Consider the following 12,731-nt stretch of genomic DNA (forward strand, 5'->3'; position numbering starts at 1 on the left):
ATGATGGATAACACCACGGCTGCAGGAGCTAACCTGCCTTCTTCTGTCAGCCGGGATGTTTGATAAATTAAGGCGTTTGATGTTAAGCGGGAAGTTTGTGAGTTATGTGTGTTATTTGTTCAGGAGGGCTACACTTCCTGGGACATAAACACAGACAGACCTATAACTCATCTGCTTCCTCTTTGTTTATCTGTCCTGGACCATGAAGAAAGGCAGATTTATAGCTTATTTGCTTTCCCTTTTGCTTTCCCCTGGTGCTGCCAACCTGACTCCATTTCCCTAATTAGGACTCCACAGAAAGCCTGGAAAGCACTTCTTTTTTTGTTTTGTTTTTTGAGACAGGATCTCACTCTGTTGCTCAAGCTGAGTTCTGTGGCTCAGTCACAGCTCACTGTAGCCTGAAGTCCCTGGCTCAAGAAATTCTTCTGCCTCGGCCTCTCGAGTAGCTGGGACTACAGGTGCACATCACCACACCCGAATAATTTTTTATTATTTGTAGAGATAAGGTCTCCCTATGTTGCCCAGGCTGGTCTCGAACTCCTGGGCTCAAGCGATCCTCTTGCCTCAGCCTCCCAAAATTCTGGGATTACAGGAGAAAGCGCTTCTTGAAATCACAAAACCAGCCCAGAGCCCTGCAGAATTTGCACCGTTTTCTCTTTAAGGTCTTCATACGTTGTGTGAAAGGAAAATAAAAAACTCAGGACCCCAATTCACTCTGCCAAAAAGGAAAAAAAATTAAGCTGAAAGCTGAGTCATGCAAGGAGCTGTCTTTCCTTTTGTTCCTAAGCAGACAGCGACAAATAAAAGGTTAAATATCCCCACAAGGAGCTACTCTGTGTTCACCTTACTTATGTAAAGTGCTGATTTACTGAGCAAGAGACAGACATATAAATGATGATTCCTCTACTTGTACGTTTTCTTTTGTAACATGTGGATTACCATACTCTCTTTCCCCTCCAGCCAGCTTTTCTTTAAATACTGAAGCCCTCAAACTCATCTTTGGAGAAAGGCACAGACCACAGACTGTTTCTGAGATTCTGCTTTTTTCTTCTGGGCATGTCCTTAACCTTGGCAAAATAAACTACTAAATCGATCGAGACCTGTCTCAGATACTTTTTGGTTTACCGTTGCTAAGCCTTGCTCTTTCGTTGACACAATGCTTGCCCCTCTCCGCCCCACCACCACCTCGAACTATTATATGAACATGCTGCTAAGAATACAAACACAGTTTCTGCATTCTACTGACAGTATTATTTTCTTTCATTTTTTTTTTTTATTTTTGGAGATGGAGTTTTGCGCTGTCACCCAGGTTGAAGTGCAGTGGCTCGATCTCAGCCCACTGCCACCTCCACCACCTGGGTTCAAGCGATTCTCCTGCCTCAGCCTCCTGAGTAGCTGGGGTTACAGGCTCCCGCCACCAAGCCTGGCTAAGTTTTGTATTTTTAATAGAGACCGGTTTTCACCATGTTAGCCAGTCTGGTGTTGAACTCCTGTAATCTGCCTGCCTTGGCCTCCCAAAGTGCTGGGATTACAGGTGTGAGCCACCGCACCCGGCCAGCATTCTCTTGTTTACCATCTGCAAATGAACTAACTAACTCACAGCGCAGAAGCACTTACCGAGTGAGGCAGAACAGACTCCGCCATTTGTACCACCAGGGGCTTTGGTAGAATATCTTCCTGTTTTGTGTCCTAACAGATTTTCAGGCATGCATGTAATAGTTTGACCAGGGGGAAACAGTTTCAACTGCAAGTAACGGAAAACAAATGGAGAAGTATTCTTCTTCCCTACTAAGTCAGGTTGGTGGTGGGGAGCTGGGATGGTGCTCCACAGGGGAAGGGGCCCCAGCTTCTCCTAGCTTGGTGCTCTGTCCTATGTGGTTTCAATCTCAAGGCCCAAGCTGGTGGCATCTCCATTCCAGGAAGCAGGATGGAGAAACAGGCAAAGCTAAGAGAGCAAAGTTTCTGGAAGCTGCCTGCCATATGGCATCTTGCATACATTGCATTAAGCGGAACTTTATGTCTGTACTGACTGCAAGAGCAATGGAGAAATGTCTTTATTTTGGGCAGCCACAGATCTTGCTCCCAATTCTATTACTACAGAAGAGGCACTGACCAAATGGATTTATGGATGAGGAGAAGTCATTAGCAGCATGTACAAAAGAGGCCCATGGCAAAACTTTAAAATTCTAGAACATTCCTAGCAGAGGTGAGGCCAGTAGTGACTGAAGTGCTGGTATCATTATCTGGTCACAGAACGACCCGGAGATGTGCCTGCCTGCTTTGTGGTGTGGTGCTAACACAGTATTTTGCCCTGGTTAAATTTTTCTTATATAAAACATTTGCTTTTCATTCTGATTCAGAAAGGTAACTTTTCTGTTTTACATTTTTTTTTTTTGGAGACGGTCTCACTCTGTCACCCAGGCTGGAGTGTAGTGGTGCGATCTCAGCTCATTGCAACTTCCGCCTCTCGGGTTCAAGAGATTCTCCTGCTTCAGCCTCCCAAATAACTGGAATTATAGGTGTGCACCACCATGCCCGGATAATTTTTTTTTTTTTTTGGTATTTTTAGTAGAAACGGGGTTTCACCATGTTGGCCAGGCTGGTCTCGAACTCCTGACCTCAAGTGATCCACCTGCCCTGGCTTCCCAAAGTGCTAGGTTTACAGGCATGAGCTACCGCGACTGGCCTAGTTCTGTTTTTTTATTAACAGTAACAGAAACGCTCCTATTTCCTCTCCCCCATCGTATCACCAATATCCCTCAAGTGTATCTACTTCTGTCTTCTCCATCCCCATGCTGGTCCAAGTCACATTGTTCTTTCACCTGGGCTATGGCAAAGACCTTCCACTGCTCCTTCTCCCCACTCCCCAATCCCGCGGTCTCTTGTCCCCTCCTCAGTTCACCTCTGGACAGACCGAGGGAACTTTAATTTTTAATTTAATTTTTATTTATTTCTAGAGACAGGGTCTTGCTCTGTCACCTGGGCTGGAGTGCAGTGGCATGATCGAATTCCTGGGCTCAAGCGATCCCCTTGCCTCAGGTCTGCCAGGACCACCCTCCTCCCCCGAGTCCCACCCCACGGCCCCCATCCCCCTCCTCCAGCTGTGAGCCACGAGGCTTCTCACAGTCTCCCACCCCGCCCTGCTCTCGGAACCTGCAGGCCTTGGTCTAATGGCGGCCTGAGGCAGGGGCCTGGAGGCAGATCCCCCCCGCCACAAAGGTTGGGGGTCCGTGGCCAGAAGGAGGACCCAGGCGAGGCTGAGGGACTCCGGCAGAAGCTGAAGGGGACCCCGGCTGAGGCTGAGGGGCACTCGGGCAAAGGCAGAGGGGAACCCGGGCTGAGGCTGCGGGGGATCTGGGCTGAGGCAGAGGGGGACCGAGGCTGAGGCAGAGGCCGAGGGGGATCCGGGCTGAGGCAGAGGGGTCTTGGGCAGGGACAGGACCTACCCGGAGCCCGCAGGCCCACCGGGCAGAGGGACTGACTGAGCGGCCCGCAGCCTGGCGTCGTGACTGCCTCGCGCCGCGCCCTCTTCCCTGCGCTCGGCTCCCCCCAGGGCGGAAGCAGGAGTCGAGCGTTGGTGACGTCATCCATGGCTGTGCTTGCGACGCCCTGTCACTGGCAGGAACCAGGTACTGCGGCCTGCAGCTCCCGGGATGATCCCCTCTGGGCCCGAGGGCCTGGCCCACTGTCCCCGCATCCCGGCCAGCGACCCCCGTTTTTAGTTACCCCCTCGCCCAGAGGCAGGGAGAAGTGGAAGATCTGGGCCTAGATAGAAGCAGGTGTCATGCACTTGACGTGACTGATGACTGCAAACTTTGGACGATTCTTTTTGAGGGGAGGGTGGAGTTCAGAGATGGAGTCTCGCTCTGTCGCCCAGGCTGGAGTACAGTGGCATGATCTCGGTGCACTGCAACCTCCGCCTCCTGGGTTCCAGCGATTCTCCTGCCTCAACCTCCCAAATAGCTGGGATTACAGGCGTCTGCCCCCACTCCCAGCTACTTTTTGTATTTTTAGTAAAGACGGGGTTTCACCATGTTGGTCAGGCTGGTCTCGAACTCCTGACCTGAGGTGATCCACCCGTCTTGGCCTCCCCGAGTGCTGGGATTACAGGCGTGAGCCACCACGCCCGGCCTGGATGCTTCGTTTTGTTGGATTGCTCACCTGTACCCGTCTCCTCACTCCCCCATCGGTGATTTCCTCTTCCCATCCTATCCCTGCAGTTAAAGTGCATTTTCTTTGGAAATTTTTTCTAAATCTTTGAAATAATTGGAAACCTCTGGTCTTGCTATGCCTTAGTCACAAGTCAGTGCGCTAGGACAGTGGTACACAGAAGAAAAATGCAGTGAAGCTGGTGAAACGGAATGCTGAGTTCTCCCTTGTGAATAGGGACCTCCCCCACCCCCCACCAACACACACACACACACACACACACACACACACGGCCACACTGCTAGGCTTCTCACAGTCTCCCACCCTGAGCAACCCTGGGGGTTTGCTGCTAATGTAAGCCTGTAAGTGCCCAACACAGGCTCCCAGTCTCTGCTTGTTTAAAGATGCATGAGATTTGGAGTGAATCACTAAAGTAACTGGATTTACGCCACAGCAAATAAAACAGGGAGTATGTCCTGTAAAGATGAAAACCTGTGGGGCTTGTGAGACTTTGGATTTTGGCCACTTACTCTGGCATGCCCTGTGACAGCTGAATGAGTGCCAAGCACAGGGGACTGACAGTGGCTTGGCCTTGAGATGGCCAGACCTGGACCAGCAACTGTGACTCACTTTCCCTGCCCTGCCTGGAAAGGGGTTTGAGGTATTTACCACCTTCCCAGTAGTGATGAATACACAGAAAGTAACATCTCTAGGTCATTCTGAGCTCCTTAAAATGGAAAATAAGAGGCCGGGCGCGATGGCTCATGCCTGTGATCTCAGCACTTTGGGAGGCCAAGGAAGGCAAATCACTTGAGGTCAGAAGTTCGAGACATGGCAAAACCCTGTGTCTACTAAAAATACAAAAATTAGCCGGGCGTGGTAGTGCACGCCTGTAATCCCAGCTACTCAGGAGGTGGAAGCAGGGGAATCGCTTGAACCCGGGAGGCGGACGTTGCAGTGAGCCGAGATCACGCCACTGCACTCTAGCCTGGGACAAGAGCGAAACTCTGTCTCAAAAAAAAAAAAAAAAAAAAAAAACGGAAAATGAGAAACTTTCCCCAGTGTTGCACGGTTACTTGGGCAAAACTGACTCTCCACCAGAGAGACTTGACTGTAGCTTTCCTGGCAGGGACAGCGTCTATGAGGTCTCTAGTGGCCCAATCTGTTGCCCTTGTATTACCTGGTGTCGTGTAGGGTGGATGACAGCTGTTGTTTGCCACGCGTTCCTGACAGAAATAACCCTTCCAGTCACTCACCATGAGCCTGACTGGTAGAGACTTTAGCAATGGGGAAATACCGCAGACTGTTCCATCAGGACAATGCTGGGCCTGCAGTCCCCAGGGGGCACCCACTTGCTTAGCCAAACCCCAGACGTTTCATTTAAAAGCAGAAGTGAAAGGAAGACCAGGTTCCTGAAAGGGTTATTCTGACTTAGTCTGGCTATAAAAATGCTATTGGCTGTTATTTGGCGTGGCCAAAGTGCACCCAGAATGTCTTCTCTCTCCATTCAGTGCACGCGTTACTTTGGCTAAAAGAAGGTGAGCGGCACTCTGCCCTTCCAGAGCAAGCATGGAGCAACAGGATCAGAGCATGAAAGAAGAAGGGGTGAGTGTGTTGCTCAGGGAAAGGGGCCAAGAGCAGGCTTGGCTGCCAGGTCCTGTTCAGCCTTCCTGGAGAGTCGCTGGGGGGCTCCTGGTGTTGCAGAAGGAACTCTGTGTTGGGAGGGATCATGGTGGGGCGAGGGGGAGTCTTGTCCAGCAGGTGGTCTTTTATAGGGAGGAGAGAGGTTTAGAGACCAATGCTCTGTGGAAATCATTCTACTGGAACAGCCTTTAAAAGCAGGATCTGTAACTGAATGGAAGAGACCCAAAGGATTCATTTGTCCCAACCTGAACCAAACATGTTAGCTGCAAAATCCGTCTATGTTTGGTGAGATGTTGTGCTCTGCTTTTGTTTTGCTTTTGGCTTCAGGGCAGTTAGTTAACCTTTTCAGCAAGTAACATAGCTGAGCTGCACGAAAGCAAGCCAAACTCAGAGAAGGCGTTGCTAGATTTGAATTTGGTTCAGATCTGTCACGTAGGTTTCCTGCCTTTTAGATACTGAGGGTCCCTTGTTTTGGAGACGAAAGATTTTCATGGACTCCCACAACATAATTGCAGTTTACTTTCTAGATTCCCTTGATTGAGGAAAATGCATAATGTCAGAAAAGTAACATTGACTTATTAACACTTTAAAAGAATTTGCATTTGTTCATCACAATAGCATCTGCTTATATTTGGAGTGGAGGAAAGCAGTGCACATTTTTGCAAAACAGCATTTGTTCAGGCATGGGTGTGAGACCCTCACCATAGGCAGACTGGAAACATGCTCTGTAGCACATAGATTAAGACTGGGTCTTGGGAAGCCGAGGCGGGTGGATCACCTAAGGTCAGGAGTTCGAGACCAGCTTGGCCAATGTGGTGAAACCCCATCACTACTAAAAATACAAAAATTAGCCGGGCATGGTGGCGGATGCCTGTAATCCCAGCTACTCAGGATGCTGAGGCAGGAGAATCACTTGAACCCGGGAAGCAGGGGCTGCAATGAGCTGAGATCACACCATTGTACTCCAGCCTGGGCAACAAGAGCGAAACTTCATCTCAAAAAAAAAAAAAAAAAAAAAAAGTGGGCCTGGGAAGTAGAAGCCCCAGGATTCATTCCTGCTCCATCCTATTCTAGCTGTGGGACTTGGGCAAGTTCTTTAACTCTTCTGTGTCTCAGTTTTCTCATCTATAAAATGGGAATAATAACCATACCGCCTCATATGGTGCTGGAGCAATTAAATGAGACAATGCATGTAAAGTACCTGGCACAGACTGAGTTCCCTGTAAAATGTTACTACTTTTCTTTTTTTCTTTCTCTCTCTCTCTCTTTTTTTTTTTTTTTTTTTTTGACACAGAGTCTCGCTCCGTCACCCAGGCTGGAGTACAGTGGTACAATCTCGGCTCACTGCAACCTCCACCTCCTGGGCTCAAGCAATCCTCCCACCTCAGCCTCCTGAGTAGCTGGGATTCCAGGCATGCACCACCACACCCAGCTAATTTTTGTGTTTTTAGTAGAAACGGGGTTTCACCATGTTGGCCAGGCTGGTCTAGAACTCCTGGCCTCAAGTGATCCACCCACCTTGGCATCCCAAAGTGTTGGGGTTACCATGAGCCACCATGCCTGGCCTTTGTAAATGTTACTACTTTTCAATCATTCTTTAGAGCTGGTTTCTCTGCCTCCGCATGATTGCCATTTGGCGCTGGCTAATGCTTTGTTGTAGGGGCTGTCTTGTGTGTTACAAGATGTTTAGCAGCTTCCCTGGCTCTACCTTCTAGATGCAGTAGCACCCTCCCCCAGGAGTGACAACCAATGTCCCCGAGAGGGCAGAATCAACTCCCAGCCCTCAACTGAGAGTCACTGCTTTGGAGTCTACTCAGCCCCTTCACTTGGGTCATCTTGTTTGTCTCACGACTAAGAAAGTGTTAGACAAATCAAGTGTTATCACCTCCATTTTATAGAAAAGAAGCAGAGGTGATGAGGACTTAGGTGTTTGGGGGTCAGGGAGGTCCTCCGCTGTCCAGAGCAAGGCACGACTGCCACGTTCCCCACGTCCCCCATGTGCCGCTGTAGAAAGGAAGGGAAGCACCCCCACGTGGCAGGCCCTGAAACTGAGTAACACATTGCGAAAGGAAATGATTCAGATGGCCACATGCGAGAGGCGTGGGCTGACCCCAGCTGCCCGCTGCCTCAGCCCTCCAGGACAGGAAGCCTCTTCTGAGACAGAGGGATGAAGGTGGAGATGGGCTCCCCCTCCTGAGAGCAGCCTGCCCCTTGGGGAAAAAGCCAGGGCGTGTTGGGCTTCCTGAAACACTCCAAAGGAAGCGATTCCAATAGTCTGTAAGAATCTGGGAAACCATTAAGTGCAGCGGAGAGGGGATGTAGGAGCCAAGGAGAAATGCGGGGGCAGGCGAAGGCTACAGAGGCTGCGCCGTCTGGGGAGAAGGGTGTCTGGCAGTGTGTGGAGCCACTCCCTACCCCTCAGTAGTGTGTGGCAGTGGCCTCACTGGCCTTTTCTTTTTCTTTCTTTTCTCTTTTTTTTAAAATTTATTTATTTTTTTAAAATTTTGAGACAGGGTCTTACTCTGTTGATCAGGCCAGAGTGCAATGGTGGGATCATAGCTCACTGCAGCCTTGAAGTCCTGGGCTCCAGCAATCCTCCCACCTCAGCCTCCAGAGTAGCTGGGACTGCAGGCATGCGGCACCACGCTTGGCTAATTTTTAAATACTTTGAAGAGACGGTGTCTCCTTATACCCAGGCTGGTTTTGGGCTCCTGGGCTCAAGGCCTCCCCAAGTGCTTGGATTGTAGGCCTGAGCCACTGCACTCAGCCCTGCTTTTCTCCTACGTAGAGGGCAAACGCTGACATCTGTCAGATGTGCACCAAGGACTTTCTGCCAGGAAAAAAAGACTCGTGGTCTGAAAGAAAAAAATAAATAAATGGGTTAGGGGAAAAAAAAAAAGATACAACAAGGTACTTTACAACTACATAAGAATTGAGGGCCAGGTGCAATGGCTCTTGCCTGTAATCCCATCAGTTTGGGAGGTTGAGGCAAGCAGATTGCTTGAGCCCACAAGTTTGGGACCAGCCTGGGCAACATGGCGAAACTCGGTCTCTACAAAATATATAAAAATTAGCTGGGCATGGTGACTGCGCCTATAGTCCCAGCTGCTCTGGAGGCTGAGGTGGGAGGATGCCTGAGCCTGGGAGGCAGAGGTTGCAGTGAGCAGAAATAGAGCGACTGCACTCCAGTGACTCCAGCCAGAGTGAGACTCCGTCTAAAAAAAACAAAGGATTGTTGAATAAAGTTCCCCACCTCAATAAAAAGACGCCAAAATGCTTTGGAAAATAAAGACACATTTTTGTGGAGTGGCTCCACCAGTAACTAGTTGAGTATCCTAGAGCAACTAACACCCCTCCGTGCTCTCTGGGTCCTCATTGATAATCATTTGTAATTAATAGATTAATTAATTAACCCGTTTGTAACACCTGCTGCAGAACAGGGGTGGTCCTAAGTGTTCTATATCTGTGAACTCATTTATTCCTGTGGCGGTATCATTATCCTCAAAAAAACTTATTTTTTGAGGCAGGAGCTGGCTCTATCACCCAGGCAGGAGTGCAGTGGCACAATCATGGCTCATTGCAGCCTCCTGGGCTCAAGCAATATGGCTGCCTTGTTTTTAAATTATTTTTGTAGAGATGAGCTCTCACTATGTTGCCCAGGCTGGTCTCAAACTCCTGGGCTTAAGCCATCCTCCTGCCTCGTCCTCCCGAATTGCGGGGATTACAGGCGTGGACCACCAGGGCAGGCCCATTATCCCCATTCTAAAGGTGAAGGAACTGAGAAGTTCAGGGAGTTGCCCAAGGCCACACAGCCCAGCAGAGCCAGGCTTCGATCCCACACTCCTGGGCTCCAGAAGCTGTGCTCCAAACCACTACAGCGGCTAACATCTCTCCCTGTCCCTCCCACTACTTGTTTGTGAAACTGAGTTCAACAGTGCGATAAGGTGACAGAGCTTGAAGTACTGATCCTCCATGAGCGCTAACTATTCCAGGGGTGTTTGCATTCTGACTGGAGATTCCTAACAAGGAAAAGTTTGGAACTGAAAGAATGTCTCTCTGACAACAGAAACTTCAAGATGGATTTCTAAGGGAGATGGTTTGGGCTTCCTTCCCAGTGACTGAATCGCACCCTGTCAGAAGGTCAGCCTTGAGGATCGTCGACCTAAAAAAAGAAACTGAAGCAAAATTGATGTAGAGATTGTATTGGGGCCAAGGTTGAGGACTGGAGCCCTGGAAAACACTGGGAAGTACTTTGGAGAGCATAGGAGAGGTTCAAGTTTTTAAAGAAAAAAGGACAAAATAGGAGAGGAGTGATTACTGGTTGTTTGTTAGGAATTCTCACTGGTTTAGAGAAATGACATTGATGTAGTGACAGGCTATGCATTGGTTTTGTTTTGAAACAGAATCTTGCTCTTGTCACCCAGACTGGAGTGCAATGGCGCGATCTCAGCTCACTGCAACCTCCACCTCCCAGATTCAGGCAATTCTCCTGCCTCAGCCTCCCGAGTGGCTGGGATTATAGACGTCTGCCACCATGCCCGGCTAACTTTTTGTATTTTTAGTAGAGACGGGGTTTCATCATGTTGTCCAGGCTGGTCTCAAACTCCTGACCTCATGATCTGCCCACCTCGGCCTCCCGCCGAAGTGCCGTGATTACAGGCGTGAGCCACCGCGCCCGGCCTACATTGTTGGCTGTAGGGTATGTGCTATGGTGTCTGGTGTATGGCATTATTAGGCTAATTTACAGCTACTTGGTGGCAACACTCAGTGTAGAGTCCACATAGCAGGCAGATGACTTAGCTCACATGGGAATGAGATGTGACTGCTGCCGTATTTCAGAACTTTGCTGGACCGGTCATTTAAAGGGGTGCACATCCCCCCAAAATTTTCTTTTCTTTCTTGGGGTGGTGGTTATTACTAAAGTCTCAAAATGTTCTCTGCATTATGCAAGGCAGGAAACTGGTTTACTGACAGCATGAGGAATGTGGTTTCTGGTTTCTCCCTGAAGCACAGCTCAGAGTCATGGCAACCTCCTTAGCCTCTAAGGAGAGCCCCTCCCGGTCATGGCTGGGGATCACTGGGGTCTCTCATTTTAACAGGCTGGCCAGAGACCCACACATCCTCTTCATCCCCTCCCTTTTCCTTATGCCCTAATCCAGCCCAGTACCAAATTCTTTTTGTTCCCCCTCCAGGAAAGCAAAAAAAGAAAGAAAGAGGGCTTAAGCCTTCTTTCTACTATGTGCATCTTTATTGAGACTATAACTCAATACCATACAATTTCTCCCCTCTAAAGTACACAGGCCTCGGCTGGCACTGTGGCTCACACTTATAAAACCAGCACTTTAGGAGGCTGAGGTGAGAGGATTGCTTGAGACCGGGAGTTCAAGACTAGCTTGGGCAACATAGCAAGACCCTGTCTCTATAAAAAATGTAAATAATAGCCTGGTGTGGTAGCTCACACCTGTAATCCCAGCACTCTAGGTGGTCAAGGCAGGTGGATCACTTGAGGTCAGGAGTTTGAGACCGGCCTGGCCAACATGGTGAAACCCTGTCTCTACTAAAAATACAAAAATTATCCAGGCGCGGTGGCATGCACCTGTAATCCCAGCTACCCGGGAGGCTGAGGCAGGAGAATGGCTTGAACTGAGGAGGTGGAGGCTACAGTGAGCTGAGATTGCACCACTGCACTCCAGCCTGGGTGACAGAGCAAGACTCCATCTCCAAAACAAAAACAAAAACAAAAACAAAAACAATTTAAATAAATAAAGTATACAGGCTGGGCGTGGCAGCTCACACCTGTAATACCAGCACTTCGGGAGGCTGAGGCAGGAGGATAGAGACCAGCCTGGGCAACTAAGCGAGACTCTGTCTCTACACACACACACAAAGTACGTATTAATATATAAAAGTATACAGTTTATCACCAGAGTGAAATAAGCCAGGCATGGGAAGACACGCGCCACATCATCTTACATGTGGAATCTGAAAAAGTTGAACTCTCTAAGTGGAACTCACAGGCTGAGAAGTGGTATCGCATGCTGATTTTTATTTGCGTTTTCCTCATGGGATACCAAGTCTTTTTAATTCGCATCCTCAATAGTCGTCAAAGCTGGCACTTTTAACCCCTGCCGCGGCCCGTTCCATTACCCAAGTGCCCATCTGCTGTCTGCTGGCTTCTGTAGTAACCCGATCCTTGGTCTCCCTTTTGCTCTGCACGTAGCAGCTGGAGTAATTTTTTATTTTTTGAGACAGAGTCTTGCTCTGTTTCCCAGACTGGAGTGCAGTGGCGTGATCTCGGCTCACTGCAACCTCCACCTCCTGGGTTCAAGCAATTCTCCTGCCTTAGCCTCCCTAGTAGCTGGGACTACAGGCATGTGCCACCACGCTTTGCTTATTTTTGTATTTTTAGTAGAGATGGGGTTTCACCATGTTGCCCAGGCTGGTGTCAAACTCCTAACCTCAAGTGATCCTCCCGCCTTGGCCTCCCAAAGTGCTGGGATTACAGGCATGAGCCACTGCACCCGGCCTGGAATAATTTTTTAAAAGTCCAAATCCTTCCATCCCACTCCCCGGCTACAGAGCACATGGAGGGAACAGCCAGTCTGTTCTGTGGCCCTCACCCTGCCTGCCCTCCTTTCCCCACGCTCCCCCCGGCCTGCCCTCCTTTCCCCACGCTCCCCCCGGCCTGCCCTCCTTTCCCCACGCTCCCCCCGGCTCGCCCTCCTTTCCCCACGCTCCCCCCGGCCTGCCCTCCTTTCCCCACGCTCCCCCCGGCCTGCCCTCCTTTCCCCACGCTCCCCCCGGCTCGCCCTCCTTTCCCCACGCTCCCCCCGGCCTGCCCTCCTTTCCCCACGCTCCCCCCGGCCTGCCCTCCTTTCCCCACGCTCCCCCCGGCTCGCCCTCCTTTCCCCACGCTCCCCCCGGCTCGCCCTCCTTTC

General features: G+C 50.0%; 1 protein-coding gene across 2 annotated transcripts in view; it reads left to right on the plus strand.

The window, feature by feature from the left end:
- The first annotated feature begins 5,619 nt into the window (after positions 1–5,619).
- SLC2A5 (solute carrier family 2 member 5) overlaps positions 5,620–12,731 on the plus strand; it is a 35,705-nt gene continuing 28,593 nt past the window's right edge. For both annotated transcript variants that reach the window (XM_005544859.5, XM_065530091.2), the window contains exon 1: positions 5,620–5,754. In XM_005544859.5, the coding sequence (XP_005544916.2) occupies positions 5,719–5,754 (36 nt within the window). In that variant the 5' untranslated portion in view covers positions 5,620–5,718. The remainder of the gene's footprint in view (positions 5,755–12,731) is intronic.

This window comes from Macaca fascicularis, chromosome 1, assembly GCF_037993035.2.
Source record: "Macaca fascicularis isolate 582-1 chromosome 1, T2T-MFA8v1.1".
Taxonomy (NCBI): domain Eukaryota; kingdom Metazoa; phylum Chordata; class Mammalia; order Primates; family Cercopithecidae; genus Macaca; species Macaca fascicularis.